Genomic DNA, 18,671 nt, shown 5'->3' with positions numbered 1-18,671 from the left:
CCTTGCTCCTCCGGCCCCTCCCCTCACTCTTTTCCCTTCCCAGATCCGCGGGTCCTCTGCCCCTCGGCGCTCTTTCCTTGCTCTTCCCGGGTCTGCTTTGGGGCCGCCCCGGCGCCCCCGGCCCCTCTCTCTCTCTCCCCGATCCCTCTGGCTCCGGTGCCCCCCCATTCTCGTCGGGTCCTGCGTAGGGCCGGCCGGCGCCCCCGCGCCCCCTCTCCAAGTGCCCCGCACATCCCGCATCCCGGAGCTGCGCGGGGCCCGGCCCCTTCCCCAAGGCTCTGGCGGGGCTCGGGGCGGGCAGGAGGCGGGGAAGAGCCGGGGCCCTCCCTTCCACGTGAACCTGAAGCCCGGGGAGCGGGGAGCGGGGTGCGCACCCGCCCCTGGAGGCGGGGCCGGCGGGGCGGGGCGCGGGCCGGGCCGGGCGGGGCGGAGCGCGGGCCGCCTTCCTTCCGAGCCCCTCCCGGAGGAGAGCGGGCGGCCGTGCGGCCCGGGAGCGCGAGGTCTGCCCGCAGCCGCGACCCCCGGGGGCCCCCGCTGCCCCGGCGCGATGCTGCTGGCCGCCCGCCGGCTGCTGCCCCGCCCGGCCCGGGCGCCCCGCGCGGCCGCCGCTGCCCAGGTAAGGAGTGCCAGGCGGGCGCCGGGAAAGTTCTGCCTCCGGGAACTTGGCAACTCCCGAGCGGGAGCGTCCGGCGGGGAAGGGAAGGGGGCGGGCTGCCCGGGGGCGGCGGGGCTGCGGCCCGGAGGAGACTGCGGGGTCCGGGCTGGGAGAGCCGGCTGAGGAAACGCGCCCCGCAGGCTCCCCCGGAGCCCTCTGGCCCCGGCTCCGGAGCCCCCCGCCCGCCCCTCTTTGCCGGGGGGGGGGGGGGGTCGCGGGCTGGCCCTGGGCCCGGATGTCGAGACTCAGCCCCCCGTCCGGACCCCTCCTCCGCCTCGGGGGCGGCGGGTCCCGTCCTCCCCGGGCGGCCCGGGCTCCGGGGCCGGTTCGGACTGGGCTGCTCTCCGCCCTCCCCTGCCACCCCGGGGGGGGGGGGAAGACAGCCCCCCCCCCGGGTGCGGGGTGGCCCGGGGCATCGGGACCCCGAGGAGCTGGGATTGAGCCCGAGCCCGGAGCCGGCCCCGACCCCCGCGGCGGGAGCCAGGCTCGCTGCCCCTGAAGCCTCGGGGCTCGGGGGGAGCCGCCCCCAGACACTCCTAGGGCCCGGGGCCAGCGGGTAAATAAAGCCGAGGCTCCAACAACTTCTTAAAGATCAAATTAGCGGGGGCTTTTGGCCGTGTACAAAATGGTGCCAACAGCGTGGGCTGCCCAGGACCCGAGCGCCAGTCTGGCCTGGACTCTTCTCAGCTTTCGTTTCCCAGTTCCCTCGACTTGTTCAGGGTTCTCAGGAGGGCAGGGGACCCACAACGAAGGCATTCCTTGTACCCCCCCCCCCATACAGTCCGCAGAACGGTTCTGCTCCGGCCTGTTCTTAGGGAAGAAAGGGGGCACCCTGGTGGGACTTGGGACACTCCCCGAAAAGCTTCTTCAGTGCCCCTGGACCGCTTCTTCTGTCCGTCTGTCTCCTGGAGACAGCCATAGAGTCTGGCAGCGGGCACTCCCCACTGTGTGGCGGCTGCGAGCTCTCAAATAGGAAAAGTGAGTTGCAGCTTTCTGTAGCAGAGACTCGACAAAGAGAGAATGAGCACCTGAGAGGCCCACGGGGCCGGCGCCGCAGCCTTGCGCTTCACCTCCATGCACCGGTCTCAAGAAACATCAGCTCCTTGCCCGATTCCATTTCCAGTATGGTTTTCAAGCATGGAATCCATCTCCTCTCTGAAGTGAGCCGCGCAATCCTTTCCCCAACACTGTCAAGAACCTAATTGGTGGCCGATGCCAAGAAACACAGAAGAAATCGAGGCAAGCCCATAATGATAGCTGTTGGGGTTCTGGAGAACCAAATCACAACTTCTTAGAGCTGGTGTGGAACTCACAGACCTCTAGCCTGATGCTTTCATTTTACAGGTGAGGAAACAGGTCCAAAGAGGAATTGCCCACAGCTCCCTAGGGCGAGGAACAGAGGGTCTGACCTGGGGTTAGGAAGATTCACCTTCCTGAGTTCAAATCCAGCCTCAGATACTTCCTAGCTGAGTGATCCTGAGTGACTTCACCTGTTGCCTCAGTTTCCTTATCTGTAAAATGAGCTGAAGAAGGAAATGGCAAATCTCTCCAGTATTTCCTCCAAGAAAACCCCACATTCACATTATGTTTATATCATTTGTCACACTGTTTAGTACAGTGCCTAGAGCTTAATAAACTGCTTGTTTGCTTCTTCTATTCACCATGAAAAATTACCAGAAATTCACTGAGATCCCTCAAGAGGTCTAACCCTTCTCAAAACTTTAACTTAATCAACTTTCAAAGTCTTGCTCCTGTGACATTTGATAAAGATCTGTGGTTAAGAGTTTGAGCTCATAGGATCTGAAAGCCCCTGGCCTAGTAGAAAGCTATCATTCCATTATATCTTCTCCCCATAAGTAACTTTGACATAAGCCCGACACAGTATTTAATTAGGGAGGGGGAAAGGGGGCTTTTGAGTGCTAACTGACACTACTCTAGAAAGACTAGGTACTTCTTACAAGGATTTCTCTTCTGTGCTGGCATCTTCAAAAATTTGAATATGCTTTTTAGGAAAGTGGAGTGACTTGTAGAAAATATTCTCATTGCTTTTCTTATAAGTGGCATAATTATAAACTTCTTGTGGAGTTTTTTCTTTTCATTTCCAGTTTAGTACAGTTCCTGATACAAAGTAGGTTCCTAATAAATGCATGCTAATTGATTGATCAATAGATTGGCATCTATCGGATGCCATAGTTTTGTAGGTAGGAAGAAGCAGTTTGTCATCTTGGCCTTATGTATCAGCAGGGAGGGGGGGAAAAAGACAAAGGGGAAAAAAAGAAAGTGAAAGGAGAGACAGAGGACTAAAAAGGGAACTCAGGAGGCCACTTGAACTAGAGCACTGCTCTTCTGCTGGTTAAAGCTTCAGTGGTATTCATGGATATTTCTTATGTCAGCATCTCTGCATGTCAGCATTCCAGCTGAGCCATTGTCAGGCAATCAGTGTCTCCTGCTAATACCAGTACTGGTGGGGATCCAGCCTTGAGTAATTATTGTGCCTGATTAATACTGTTTACATTAAAAGTGTCAGCTTAATTGAGAATTTCTTAATTGTAGCTCCCTGCTTTTTGGACCAAAAAACTCTTGAAATGTATCAATACCTTGGACATAAAATTGAGCAGTTTCAAGCAGTGTTTAAATTTTTAACATCATTTTTATTGATATTTTATTTTTGCTTTGAAATTTTTTCAACATTCATTTGCAAATTTATGTTACATTTTTCTACCACCCTCCCCTTGGTGGTAAAAAAAAAAATTAAGAAAAAATTAAAATCAATTCTATACCCAAGACCTAAATACAAAGTTTAACCCTTATTTTATTTTATTTTATTTGGGGGGAGACTAAACTTGGGAATTACATTTTTATTCCATCACAATTTGCTAACTTAGTTTATATTGTTCTTTTTGCTTCTTGCATTTAAGAAGTATGTCAATCTTGCCATGCACTATCTTCCAATTCCAGAATTTTAATTTTGTATACCTCATTTTATTTAGCATAGTTTGATGTATAGTTATTTCTGTAGAAAAGAAATAACTATTATATAGCAATAGCAATCCTAGACTTGAGGAGATCCTTGCTATCACAATCTGTTCTTGGCCTTGTTTGGTTTAACAGTCTTATAAATATCAAATTTAAATGTGACACAGAACTGGGAAGGTTAGCTAATGCTTTAGATGACTTGAGTTAGGCCTCAGAAAGATTTTGACAGTCTGGAATATTGTCCTGAACTTAAAAGGAGCAATTGACTGAGATACATGGACAGATTTCACAAGGATTAAAAAAAATTAACTTGTTCCAGTAGGGCATGCAGGAGACCTGGGTTGGCAGCAATTCATGTGAAAAAGGCTTAGGATATTGAGCCAATGAAAGCTTATTTTGTGATATGTCGATTAAAAAGTTAATGCAATTTGTTTTAGGGGGAAGGGTCTAAATTTATCTATACATTGAGGAACCTCCCTCTTCCAGGGTAAATCAACAATTTTTTTTTTTACCATCTGTCATTTTCAAGAGTTTTCTGGGGGCTTTGATTTATTTAAGGGACTCTGAATTCACTCTGTGACTCTGAAGACAGCTATCCAATCACTACACCACACTGACACTCAGTAATATTAGGTTGCATCAATAAGAATACAAATCAGAATAAAGGCAATAATAAACCTCACTATATTCTATCTGGGTTAGACTCATCTGGAGTATTGTGTTCAGCTCTGGACATTATGTTTTAACAAAAACATAAAGGGTTGTAGATATCTAAAGGCAGAATTGTTTTTAACATTTTAAAATAATTCACTAAAAATAAAATAAAACAAAATAGTTCAATTTTATTTTCAGTTATACATTCTTTCTCTTTCACCTTTCCTTCTCTCCACTCCACTAGCACATTAGCAAGAAAAAAACCCATTACAAACAAGAAAAATAAATTCTACATAAACTAAACAAAAACTAATCCCAGTTTCATTCTGTTCCCTAAGTCTAACACTTCTTGATTAGGAGGTGTAGGGTAGAATAATTATTTTATGAGCCCTCTGGTATTGCCTTTGGTCATTTTGTTGGTCAGAATTCCTGTATCTATAAAAATTATGGTATTATTATTATATAGATTGTTCTCCTGGTTCTGTTCACTTCACGTTTTTTTTCTCCCTTCTTTATTTTTTCTCCAGTTACATTCAAAGATAGTTTTCAACATTCATCCTTTTACAAGCTTTTGAATTCCACACTTTTCTACCACTCTTTTCTTCCCTCCCCCTTCCCCAAGGTGGTTAACAATCTGATATCGTTGTATATGTATAATCCTGTTTAGCATATTACCATATTAGGCATATTGTGAAAGAAGAATTAGAACTAAAAAATATCATGAGAGAGGAACAATTAAAATAAGTTTTACAGAGTAAACATAGCATGCTTTGCTCTGCATTCAGACTTCATAGCTTTTTTCCTCTGGATTTGCACCCCTTCATCATTTCTTACAGCTGAACAGTATTCCATTGCATTCATATAACTTGTAGCATAACCTGCTGAGCCATTCCCCAACTGATGGGCACCACCTCAATTTCTAATTCTTTGCCACCAAGAAGAGTTTCTCTAAATATTTTTGTGTCTTTACTTTTTCAATTTCTTCTAACCAGCATATAATTCATACATCTCATAAATCCAGCACATAAATGTGCTTAAAGATCAAAAAGCAAGATGCTTCCTTCTTGATACTGTCAATATCCTTTTCTGTCAGTTCTTAGTATTAGGTAGCTTTCCTTGATCAATCAAAATATATCTATCTGTAACTTCCTATTCGTGAAGAAGATTGTATTCAAATCGTCTTTAAGATTCCTTCAGGTTTGAAGATAGTTTATCCTATAGTCTCTGTCCCTGCCCTCTCTCACTTCCCCAAAACTCTTCTCCATAGTAAATGTTCTAAATTTCTTCAACTTTACTTCAACCGGTAGAGCCGCTGGGTGTTCCTTCATCATTGTCTGCAAGTTTATCAATTTCTTTTTAAAGTAAGTCACATCAAGGGTGGCTAGATGGCACAGTGGATAGAGCACTGACCCTGGAGTCAGGAGGAACTGAGTTCAAATCCGGCCTCAGACACTTAATAATTACCTAACTGTGTGACCTTGGACAAATCACTTAATCCTATTGCCTTGCAAAAAAAAAGGTATATCTCAAAATGAATACAGAACTAGCTATAACTGGGTACAGTGGAACTACCTGAGTAGTTTTTTTTTTTATTTAGGTTTTTTTTTTGCAAGGCAAACAGGGTTAAGTGGCTTGCCCAAGGCCACACAGGTAGGTAATTATTAAGTGTCTGAGACCAGATTTGAACTCAGGTACTCCTGACTCCAGGGCCAGTGCTTTATCCACTATACCACCTAGCCACCCTCCAACCTGAGTAGTTTATTACATTTTCCCGGATCCCAATTTGCTCAATGACCCCAAAGCCCATCTCCCAATAATTCCATATACTTGCTTCTTATTAGCCACCATGAACCCCGAGAAATCTTATTTTCAGAGGATACCAATGGCCATAGCAAGAGATATGGTAAGTAAGGAAACTGTAGCCTCTTATCTGATGACTTGTTTATGAGAAAAAGTATCAAAGTATAAAAGATTACCATCAAGGACATTTCTGACTAGGAGAAGAGGCAGGCCATTTATGGAGATAGGAATGGGGCAATAAATGAATAACCCATGTGCTACACTCAGTTTTTTAATATTCTCATACTAAAAGTTTCAGATGAAGGACTTTTATTGTGTTATGTGACTTCTCTGTGAAAGGCTTATGGAAGAGTATGGATGAAAATCACCCAGGATTAAAATGGAGCAAGGGAATACCTGCCACAGTGAGGTCAGAGTTCCCTCTGAGTACTCTGCTATTACATCTGCAACAGTGCTTCCCCTATCCTAGGGGACCCAGAATATATTGAAAATTTCTTTACAGCAGTTAATAATGGATTTAGCTTCTTTGGAAAGCTTAAGCTGTAGGCTCTAAAGTGATAAAGAATCTTCCCCCAAAACCCATGTTGGAAATATATGATTTTGCTTATTTAATCCATTGACTGCAGATGTCAGGACAATCAAATGGGAAGAATTTTTAGATAAAGAATGGTGAGGGTGTTTTCTGAATGGCAAGCAAATGATTTCCACTAAAGTCCCATTTGGATGATTCATCAAAGTGTGGAGGTGGATTTTAGGTCTTGTAAGGTTATGCCAGCTAAGCATCAAGTCTGACAAGCCCTTCCAAGCTAGAAAGACTTTGAGAGTGGGACCCAGGAGGGCTATAGTTAGAAACTGATTGTGTACAGGGCAAGGTGAACAAAATGGCACCTTGCACTTCCAAACCCACCAGAGGGGTGGTGAAATGTCAACACCATTCCATGACTGAGGGGGACTGTTGCCTGGAGGAGGGGGAGGTGGGACTAGTCTACAGTCACTTGGGTAGTTTCCCCAGAGGCATCAATGTTGAAATTGCTGTTATTATATTTAAACAAATCAGAAGACCCTAGAATTGAACATTGTACATATTTTGGCATATTGTGGAATTTTTCTTTTATTTCATGATTCCTACAAAATTGTAACTGAATGTGATTTGGGTGAGAGAAATTTTCAATAAATAAGGGAAAACTCTGCCTCTTGGTATCTCTGTGTCTTCTGTCTCTATCTCTATTTTTATCTCTGTCTCTAGTTATCTATCTCTCAGCAGAAATACCTAGACAGTAATAAGTTTTAACAGATACTGCCTAAAATGCAGTCTCTTCCTTCCCCCACCAAAGCTTTTAAACAGATAATTGTTAACAACTGAAATGGGATGGACTATAATGATAATTTCTTGATCTTCATTTCCTTATCTGTAAAAAGGAAGAGGATTGAACTAGATGATCTCTAATTTACCTAAAATAGTTCTAAATCCTAAGATTCTTTGGAACTCAGAACCTTTGATGTATAATGCCATTAACCCAGACTGTACTGATAATTACCCACTGAGACACACTGGATTTTGAATTGTTGCCATATATTTTGGGGAGGGGACAGCTAGGTGTTATAATAGATGAGACTGCTAGACCTGGAGTCAGGAAGACTCATCTTCCTGAGTTCAAATGTGATCTCAGGTTCTTACTAGCTGTGTGATCCTGGGCAAGTCACTTTAACAGTTTGCTTCATTTGTAAAATGAGCTGGAGAAGGAAATGGCAAACCACTGGGAATAATACAGCAGAAAACTTAAAATGTCATATAAATGTGAATTATCATTTTTACTATTTTACATTTAAAATAAATTAACTTCTTAATCTCATGTCAATGACCAGGCTTGCAGTTATAGAATTAACTCGCATAAGCAGCAAGTATACAATATGGGATAGATGTATTCTTTCCAAGGTTTCATAGCTTTCTCAACTCTTGATTTTTCAGGCAAAAACACTGATGTGTGCTCACTTACAATTTTAAATATGGTGCTGGCACAGCTTGAATGCTTTTTTTAAGAAAATTTTTAAAGGTCTTCTGATATATATTGTAATTTTGATAAAAAAAAAAATAACCAGAAGGCACATAAATCATTTGTCAAAATGATTTCGTTCACTTGGGCTTTAAAAATAGCAGACTTTTTTTTTTTTTTTGCACAGCAAGGGGGTTAAGTGGCTTGCCCAAGGCCACACATTTAGGTAATTATTAAGTGCCTGAGGTCGGATGAACTCAGGTACTCCTGACTCCAGGGCTGGTGCTCTATCTACTTTGACACCTAGCTGCCCCTGCAGACATTTTTTAAAAGGACAATTGGCATGTTGGTGGATAGAGGCTTGTCTTTTGAGCTGAGAGACTGGCCCTTTAGAGGCTCCAGGGTATCCCTTAAGGAACAGAGGGAGTACTGGAACAGCAGCTCCTTGGCCTTGCCCATCTTCCTTCCCCTGTGCCATACTGGAGTCCACTTCCTATTGCTAATATTTCATGGCCTTGTGACTCTGGGCAGATCCCATCCTGACAGAGCCCTCATCATTTTCTACAACTGTAAGGTGCTTATCTGTGATGATTGACCCATGTCTCCACACTGGAAATTCCTGTAGCTGTAGTAGCAAACTCAAATAGAAATGGGGCCATTAGACCATATAAGGGCAGCAGGGTAGCACAGTAGACACCAGCTGTTTGACCCTGAGGCAAGTTACTTTGCCTCAGTTTCTTCAACTGGAAAATGAGCTGGAAAAGGAAATGGTACTCCACTCTCTTTGCCAAGAAAACCTCAATTTTAAACATGAAGAATAGGGCCAGGCTAAGAAAGACTGAACAAAAGCAACAAATCATATAGAAAGAACCCTGTGGGCTGCACCTTGATCTTAGAAAAACCTCGTTAACATTATGTTTTCTTGTATTTTTTTTATTATTTTATTAAATATTTCCCAGTTATATTTTAATCTGGTTGAGGTCTTACTTGAGTGTTGTGGGCAGGAATGTTTGATACCTCAGCCCTACATCAATTAAATCACAGTTCTGGAATCCTAAAAAAGGGAAAAAATTATTGAAGGACAGTCTGAAATGCTAATAATTTTTTTGCCTGCTGATAAAATTCAGGTTAATGACAATATACTAGGAAAGAGTAATTATAAATGAAAAAACACAAAGTACTGAGCCTATCCTTTACTGACAGTCATACAATGGGCATAGTCACTCATACAGAAAACCAAGCAAACAACAGACACCTGTAATGGAGATTCAGTAATGACATCCTGAAAAATAAGTGGGGTCAAAACAATTCAGAAACAGACTGACATGATATTAATAATTTCCTGAAAGGCACTGACAGTGATGAAACAATATACCAACATTTCTATAATGCATTTAAACCAGTCTTCAGAGAAAAATCTTATATAGTCTTAGAAACAGACATTAACAAAATAAAAGAGGCTTGATGAACTGAATATATAATTAAAAATGAAAATACAAGTCCAAATGAAAGATAAAGGAGGAAATTGTAAAAATCAGAAATTTAGATAAATTAAAAAACTAAATAATCTCAGAACTGCAAACACTAAAAGCTAATTGTTTGGGGGGGGGAAACTAGCCACATTGTTATATCTTTATTCATTTTGTTTAGAAAGAAGAAGGAATGAAATGTGTATGTATCTATCTATAGCTGCTCTTTTTGAGTTGCAAAGAACCGGAAACTAAGGGGCTATCTGACCTTTGGAATGGCAGAACAAATTACAACGGCATATTATTGAGGCTTTAAAAATAACAAAAGGAATGGTTGTCCCACAAACCTGGGGATGCTTGGAGAAAATGCATAATGAAGTGAGCAGAACCTGGATTGTAATTTCTATTAGAACAAACTATTAAGAAAAGCAACTAAGACTGATCAGTGCAGTGACAAGCTAGAATTCCAAAGGACTGGTGATGTTATCTTCCTCTAGATAGGGAGGGGATAAACTCAAGGTGCAGAATGAATTGTACAGTTCAGATATGGCCATTGTGGGGATTTATTTTGTTGGGTTAAACACATGACAGTTTTCTCCCTCCTTCCTTCCTTTGGCTAGGAAGAATTGGAAGGGAACTTAGTGGCAAGGTCATTAAATTAGGGAAATGATATGAAAAGAAGGTCATAGAAGGATTTAGAAAATGCATAGAAGGTGAGAAGGGAGCACAGACAAACCAGATAGCTTTGAAAATAATGTGTTTCATTTATTATGTACTTAAAAAAAGATAAACTGCCCATGGTAGACTCATGGGCTCATGTAGAATCCTCTCTCCCTCACTCTCACCCTCTTCCTTTCCCTTCCCTTCTCCCTTCTCTTTCCCCCTCTCCCTTCTCTCTCTCCCCACTCCCTCCTCTCTCCTACTTTGTATATGAACGGCTGAATGAAAAACCCCAAGAGACAATATTTCTGAGTAATTAATAATCAAGTTATTAATTAGGCTAGCTGTCAATCAGTAAGTTGATAGCCAGTGGTTTTTCTAGGTAACCAAAGGCCCTCCCCACCCCCCACCATGGAGATACTGAACTTTCACTTTCTGAAAGGGATTTTCCCTGACAAGTGAAACTCAGCCTTGATTAGTGGACATTTAATGAGGAGGTGGGCCACAAGTCTCCAATTCCTCCAGACTCTGGAATAAGGCCTCCTCCATCCCAAACTCCCTGATTTCTCCTTCCTGAGCAGGGTCACCCTATACTCTGATGACAGTGTATGAGAACAGCAGCTCCTCTTAGGGCAAGCCTTCTCTCCCAGACTGGATTCTATTTATTTTCTAAACAAAAATTAGGCCTCCTCTTTGGGTTGGATCAATATCTTTCAGAAAAGTCCGACCTTTTACAGGAGCTGGACATTGAGAGAAAATAGGAGAAAGGCCTAGATTGTAATTCAATAACTATCTGGTAATAAATCATATAATAACAACTTCTTTCATGACCTTTTCTGCCTTACCTACCCAGTATGTAAGTGCCTGTATTTTGAGTTAACTCTTGTGTAGAGATCTGGTATGAGCACGTTTTTGTTTTGTTTTTGCATATTATTTCTTCCTTTAGGATGTGAGATTATTGAGGGGTAGGAATTGTGTTTGCCTCTTTTCATATATCTTGTCCTTAAAGCAGTACCTGGTACATTATGATTATTTAACTATATATATATATATATATATATTTATAATTATATATATTAATATATAAATGACTGACTCATTTTGATTCTGAATATGTTCTACATTTTAAAAAAAGAGGAAGGAAAACCAAATTAACAAAAACTGAACAGGTAAGAATACAACAAAAGAAATAAAAAGAATTATCAGTCAAATAGTTATATTTTAGTAAAACAGTATATGAGATTATCAAATATATATTATATATTAATTTGATTAATTATATATTTATTTTTTATGCTTACCTCTCTCTGTATAGATTTTGTTACCTTTATATATTTATATTTTACTCAAACATATATCACATGCAAAATATATATAGATTTCCTTAAATTAACAGAATGCTCAGTAGATTTCTTAAATAATCCAGTCTGAAAAGATGCAGGTTAACTCTAGTGCTGGCCTGGAGTCACAAAGACTCATCTTCTTTAGTTCAAATCTGACCTCAGACACTTACTAGTTATGTGACCCTGGACAAGTCATTTAACTCTCTTTGTCTCAGTTTCCTCTTCTATAAAGTAAGCTGGAAAAAGAAATGGCAAACTACTCTAGTATCTTTGCCAAGAAACTCCCAAATTGGGGGTCACAAAAGAGTCAGATACTACTAAAAATAATGAAACGACATTGCTAACATGTAAATAAATTAGCATGAATTCTTCTCCATAGAAAATGCCTTTCTAACTGCGTTGTTCAAGTATTAGCTCATGTTTATGTCAGATTCTCAAAGTGCTTCTACCATGCAGCTACCTGGAATAAATAGTGTCTGCATTGAAAGTTTAAGTATTGATTAAATAATTCAGAATATTACTTGAAGGAAGTAGGAGCTTGGAGGCCTCCATAAGGAATTAGTTCACAAGACAAAACTCATGCTCTGATCAAAAACTCCAAAGGAAAGAAAAGTTCTCCAGTCTTAACAACTAACTCCCAGGTGAAATCTTCAACTAGATCTTGGGGGTTTTGTTTCAGTTCTATACTTTTAGTCCAGGGTTTGAGATGACCTCACACTTTTTATCAAAGACTGATTTGGTCTCCAATTCAGTTAAATCTTTGGTACAATCATGTAAAGAGTTGCATTTTTCTGAGTCAAAAATGAGCCTGTGGTTAAGTTGTTTAATGGAAATTTAGATATCAGACCATTTGCGGAAGAGAGTGAAAGGCATATTGTGTTAATAACTGAGGTGAAAGGGGCGGCTAGGTGGCACAGTGGATAGAGCACCAACCCTGGAGTCAGGAGTACCTGGGTTCAAATCCGGTCTCTGACACTTAATAGTTACCTAACTGTGTGGCCTTGGGCAAGCCACTTAACCCCGTTTGCCTTGCAAAAATGAAAACAAACAAAAAAATAAAAATAACTGAGGTGAAGTGCCTCCCCACCTCCCATCTGTCTTTTTTAATGACTGAAATGTGTTTTGTTTTTTACAAAATGTGAGACTTTGAATTCTCTTCTATCAGCTTGTATTTTTCTTACAAATTAGTACCAATAACTGTTTATTTTCCCTTAGTAAGCCTGTAGTAGAAAAGCATGTTCGTTCAATTCCATCCCAGTCTCCTGGATGTCTGGATAAAGACCTCTAGGGGATTTTTTTACCAGTTACAGGATCATTGATTTAGAGTGAGAAATGACCTCAGATGTCACCATGTTCAACTCCCTCCCATTTTGTAGAGGAGGAGTCTGAGCCTTACTTCTTTTTCTAAATTAAATTTTATTGGTTTTTTTTGTATTTTTTACATAATTAAAAATTTCCTCAGTATCCTTTATCTTCTTCCCCTCTAAGAGAACCATTTTTATATAACCAAAAAAAATTTTTTTAAGAAAAAGAAAAAGAGGGGGCAGCTAGGTGGCACAATGGATAGAACACCCATCAGCCCTGGAGTTAGGAGGACTTGAGTTCAAATGTGTGACCTTGGGCAAGTCATTTAATCTCATTGCCTTACAAAAAGAAAGAAATAAAAAGAGGAAAAATCAGGGAAACTGATCAATACATTGAAAAATATCTGCTGCCATGGACCTCCTGCCCCTGCAGAGGGGTGGAGTAGGAAAAGGAACCCTCCATCACACATTTCCATGTGAAATTGCAGCCTGGGACCCCACTGGCAAGGAGTCTCCCCCCATTATGTTTCTATCCAGTGAGGTTCTAAGTCTCCTCAGCTCTGATCAGTGCAGCAGAGATCTCTCACCATCTGACCCCTCCTCACCCTTCACACAGCCATTACCATCTTTCACTTGGCCTGTCTTGGTGTGTGTGTGTGTGTGTGTGTGTGTGTGTGTGTGTGTGTGTGTGTGTATGTGTATCCCCATTAGACTCCGAGACCCCAAGAGCTCTTCAGTAACTGAAGCTGTCTCTGTCAACAGGAGTGTCCATTCTATGGAGAAGAGGTCAAGGCCATGGATTATTTTATAGCCTAGCAGCAAGCATGTATGAAGCACCTGCTTAATTAGGTATCTGTATTAAATTAAATTTATTTAATATAATTAAATTTAATATAGCATCTAGGCACTATATTAAACAGTAAGCACATAAAGACAAAACTGAAATAGGATCTGCCCTTTCACTTACATTCTAGTGATATAAGTCATGAGTCACAATCTGTATTGAATCTGGTCAGAAGCTGTTAATATTTTGTTTTCTTTTCTCCCTTTTTTCTGTTATGATATTGAAAATGTATCCTGCATTCTCCATGCACAAAAATGTTAATACCAGGGCTATGGACCAGTAGGAGTCATGAACAATACTCACACACTGATAGCATTAATCATACTGGTCTTTGCAAAATTGTGACTTCAGCAATGCATTCTGCAATGCCTGCTGTGTAGTTCTTAACTATTCCTAATGTATTGATGGCTATGTGTGCTAATTAGGACAAATGAAAGGGCAAGTGCTATCCTAGTGAGAAGACTGGCATTACTTACTGAAAATGCATCAAGGGAAACTTCTTAAAGCAAAAGGCTCTGTTTTCCTGTCCCAAAGAAAATTCCTCAGGACTGTTTCCCCCAGAAATAGAAAAAGCCATTTCAAAGATTGAAGAAACCCTTTAGAATGCCTTTTAGAAAATAAAACTGCTCAAGGATGCTTTGTTTGCTTGTTCCTCCTTTCCAATTATGGACTTCATTTCAGTGTCACTCTTATTTTTGTCTGAACAGCTGGGAGAAATCTCCCTAATTTCACAATTGTGGGAAGCCCATCTTAGTTCAAATGAAGTCATTGTTTTGTTCTCACCCTGTTCTTAGAGAACCAATCTCAGTGCCCCCTACCAGCTTGCCTCACACCTCCTATCGCCCTCCTCCGCTGCTTCCTGACTCCTTCAGAAGCAAGAGGCTCCTGTACAGATTGGCTTTAATTCATTTTGTCATCCACTTTGTCTATCTGTCCTTGTCACATCTGGCACCTCGTCTCCGGCTCTCTACTAATGGTACTACTAAAACAGGTTAAACTGGACATGTGGCTTATCAGGTGGTCTTCCCTCAGCAGACATTCTGCACCCTTCTATGGGCAGCACTTCTACAAGCCTAGTGGGAGTAGGCCCTTCACAAAGACACCTGAGAGTTTAGGAAAGCAATCCAGAGGCCTCAGCCAATGCTTGGACGAGAAGGAATAGTTGGAGATGGCTCTCAATTTAGACCTCTGGGTACTTGGAGAATGAATGGATGAAGGAATGAATCCTAAGTCTAGGCTAAGCTTTTGACTGTAGCAGAAGAGAACAGGAGATGGATGCTGGAAACAGCAATGAAAGACAGGATTTGTCACCTTAACTGGAAGTGTAGAGGTCTGTGGGATGTAAGATAAGCAAGAGGGATTAAACAAAGATTGTTCTGAAGCCCTAAGGAAGATGAAGATCAGGACAGGCTATAGCTGAGGGATGGGAGTTATTAGGGGAGGAAATGGGGAAGAGGAGGTTGGAATGAGAACAAGGGAGATAAATAGTATGCAGATGAACTTGTGGAAAAATGGATGATTGATTGATTCTTTTCCTTGGGTGAGTTCACTCCCCTTGGGGGTCACTATCATTGTTAAGTTATGGATATCATTTTGATATCCTTCCAGGAATGGCAGGAACGAAAGCTCATTCACTCACTCAGTCACTGTGGTTTTGGCGGGTTTTTCGTGTCTTTTGTGAAAATTTTTTCATATTGATGCTTTAAAAAAATGTGATTATCTTTTATTTTTACATTTCCCAATGTGTCTTATCTCTTCCTCTCAGAGAGCTATCCCTTATGATAAAGAATAAAAAAAAAGGAGAAAGAAAACAATTCAGCAAAACTAATCAAATATAGAGAAAAGTTCTTGACATTATCAGTGTTCTATCCTCAAAGTGTAGGACAAAACCAAAGGGAATCACTTCTTCTTTCCTTTCCATTCAGAATCAGAATTTTTGAAGGCAATGGAACCTGAAACTACTCCACCCTAATATGCATTTTTTTTTTTCTGGGAGAGATACTGTAAACTTTTCCCTGAAAACTTCTGGGAGGAGATAATGGAAGCTCAGCATTTTTTTTTTAAATCCATGCTTAGAAAAGAAATAGTAACACTGAGCTCAATCTGACATCTCATTATAAGCTGCCCTCGAGGCTATAACTTGATAGGAAAGAGAGCAACCTCTCAGTTGTACTGTGTATCAGAAGAGGCCAGGGAAAGGAGGGAAAAAATAGAACTGCAATGCTTATTTGATTACGAGTAGAGGTCAGAATTCAGGTTTGATAATGCAAAATGAAACTTCTGGGGGATGGGGGAGAACTGTACCTGAGGAGGCTAAAGAGTCTAAGGGAGCCTGGAGAATGACTCCTGTGTTGGGTGGTCTGGTTTCTGACAAAGAAAGAGGGAAATTGATGAGTGATGGGTGACATGTAGAATCAGGACAAGCTTATAGTCTGAGGGTGGAGTGGACAGGGCTCCCCAGAGTCTCCTGTGACTTTTTCCTGACATACCAGTCAGGATCCAGGACCACTCCTCTCTTGTTACTGTTAGGAGAGCTGGCCTAATGATCATCTTTTGTCTTCATCCCCTGGATGAACACTGCTGCCACCAAGTCACAGAACTGATGGTCCAAGGCCTCCCTCCCTCCAGCCTCCCCACACCTAATCTCTATTGAGTCACCAATATTCAAATCCAGGTGTAGGGATGCCCTTCAAGAGGAGGTCCTCTCACATGGATCTCAAAATCCTCCCCAGTAGAATAAGGAAAGCTTTTTGCTTTTAACCTGTCTGGGCTCTGGTATTTGGGGAGTTGACAGTGGTTGCAAAACTTCTGTGATTTTGTGGTCATTTGTTCCTAGAGCTGCTCCTAATGGCTGGTCTGAGGCCACCTTTAAACTCAGGAAGATAAATATTCTTGACTCCAGACCTGGGAGCCTCTATCCAATGTGATACCTAGTTTTCCTTCAAACATAGATAGTGACAGGAAATAGTAATAGAAATAAAACATGTTTAATGCTAATATGTGATTTTTCTAAAGCGATATGTGGCCCACAGAAGTCCCACTTTGTATTTGACATTACTGGTGTGGAACCACATAAAATGCTAGGATCCCAAACTGTGAGAATCCACAATGGTTGGGGCAGCTAGGTGGCACAGTGGATAGAGCACCAGCCCTGGAGTCAGTAGGACCTGAGTTCAAATTTGACCTCAGAACCTTAATAATTACCTAGCTGTGTGACCCTAGACACACCACTTAACCCCATCACTTTACAAAAAAAACCCCAACAAAAACAGTGGACCCAGTTGGTATTCCAGCCTCCAGCTCTCTGATCAGAATTCTTAAGTCTCTCCAAGTTGGAGTCAGCCCCTTTGTTCATAGGGATGGCCCCCTGGGATCCTAGAAGGATGGTGAAGACAGCCCACAACATCCTGAGCAGGTCTTAGGGAGGATTCTGTGCTGTGGGAGATTGTCATTATTGAAATGTATTAGAAATTTGACTTCGGAGCAGTTATGGGAAAGGGTCCCCAAACCAGAAGATGAATCCTCTGATTACTTATTGCAACAGTTCTGAAAGAAAAGTTTATGCAGAATTGAACACATTCTCTGGAAAGGAAACTGCTTTTAATGGGAAGCAGATGTTAAGTGATTAGCACTGTAAAGATCCAGTTTGTGTTTATGTGAACATTAAAAAACTCAATCTTGAATTCTTGACTCAAGATGCTCCTGTAAAGGAAATGAACTCATCTTAGAAGCCACATAAATAAGTTAAATCTGAACACTTTTTTTTAAGGAAGAAAAATAAAAGAGATAGCAGAATTACATAGTAAGATAATGGGTTGTTTTTTTTCCTCTAAAGGTAATATAGTCTTTGGTCTTTGTTCAAACTCCATGATTCTTTCTCTGGATACAGATGGGATTCTCTATTGCAGATACCCCAAAATTGTCCCTGATTGTTGTTTGATGGAATGAGCAAGTCCATCGAGGTTGGTCATCACCCCCCTGTTGCTGTTAGGGTATACAATGTTTTTCAGCTTCTGCTTATTTTGCTCAGCATCACTTTATGCAAATCCTTCCACGCTTCCCTGAATTCCCATTCCTTCTGCTTTCTAATAGAACAGTAGTGTTCCATGACATACATGTACCACAGTTTGCTAAGCCATTCCCCAATTGAAGGACATTCACTTAATTTCCAATTCTTTGCCACCACAAACAGGGCTACTATGAATATTTTTGTACAAATGATGCTTTTACCCTTTTTCATCACTTCAGGGTATAGACCCAGTAGTGGTATTGCTGGATCGAAGGATATGTACATTTTTGTTGGCCTTTGAGCACAATTCCAAATTTCCCCTCCAGAAAGGTTGGATGAGTTCACAGCTCCACTAACAATGTATTAGGGTCCCATATTTCCCACAACCCTTCCAACAATGATCATTATCCTTTCTGGTCATATTGGCCAATCTGAGAGGTATGCAATGGTATCTCAGAGATGCTTTAATTTTCATTCTCTAATAAGTAATGATTTAGAGCAGTATTTCATATGACTATGGATTGCTTTGATTTCCTCATCTGTAAATTGCCTTTGCATATCCTTTGACCATTTGTCAATTGGGGAATGGCTTTTTTTTCAAACTTGACTCAGTTCTCTGTATATTTTAGAAATGAGTCCTTTGTCAGAAATACTAGTTGTAAAAGTTGTTTCCCAATTTGCTACATTTCTTTTGATTTTGGTTACAGTGTTATCTGTGCAAAACCTTTTTAATTTAATGTAGTCAAAATTATCTAGTTTGTCTTTAATGATGTTCTCCATCTCTTCCTTGGTCATAAACTGTTAAATCCAAATACTTTTAAAAAAAAATGATTAACTTCCTTTTGCTAAGAGAAATGATTGATGATTCTGCTGTCTTTTATCTGTCCAAGTCAGAAGACTTGTGTCAAGATTTTCTGATAGATGTAAAATGATGTAATGTGTCTAATAGTCAAATTAACATGA

At 41.3% G+C, this 18,671-nt stretch overlaps 2 protein-coding genes across 2 annotated transcripts in view; one reads left to right on the top strand and one right to left on the bottom strand.

Annotated features, from left to right (window-relative positions):
• The first annotated feature begins 1,151 nt into the window (after positions 1 to 1,151).
• MCUB (mitochondrial calcium uniporter dominant negative subunit beta) overlaps positions 1,152 to 18,671 on the top strand; it is an 86,890-nt gene continuing 69,370 nt past the window's right edge. The window contains exon 1 of the mRNA XM_074228717.1: positions 1,152 to 1,999. The gene's annotated coding sequence lies outside the window, so the exon portion shown is untranslated. The remainder of the gene's footprint in view (positions 2,000 to 18,671) is intronic.
• The window catches only part of LOC141517567 (phospholipid phosphatase 2-like), a 38,825-nt gene continuing 29,151 nt past the window's right edge, over positions 8,998 to 18,671 (bottom strand). Inside the window, exon 3 of the mRNA XM_074228722.1 lies at positions 8,998 to 9,133. Within this exon, the coding sequence (XP_074084823.1) occupies positions 9,113 to 9,133 (21 nt within the window). The 3' untranslated portion in view covers positions 8,998 to 9,112. The remainder of the gene's footprint in view (positions 9,134 to 18,671) is intronic.

Source organism: Macrotis lagotis, chromosome 3, assembly GCF_037893015.1.
Source record: "Macrotis lagotis isolate mMagLag1 chromosome 3, bilby.v1.9.chrom.fasta, whole genome shotgun sequence".
Taxonomy (NCBI): Eukaryota; Metazoa; Chordata; class Mammalia; order Peramelemorphia; family Peramelidae; genus Macrotis; species Macrotis lagotis.
The sequence above is the reverse complement of the archived record's forward strand: the minus strand, read 5'-3'. Positions and strand labels throughout refer to the sequence as shown.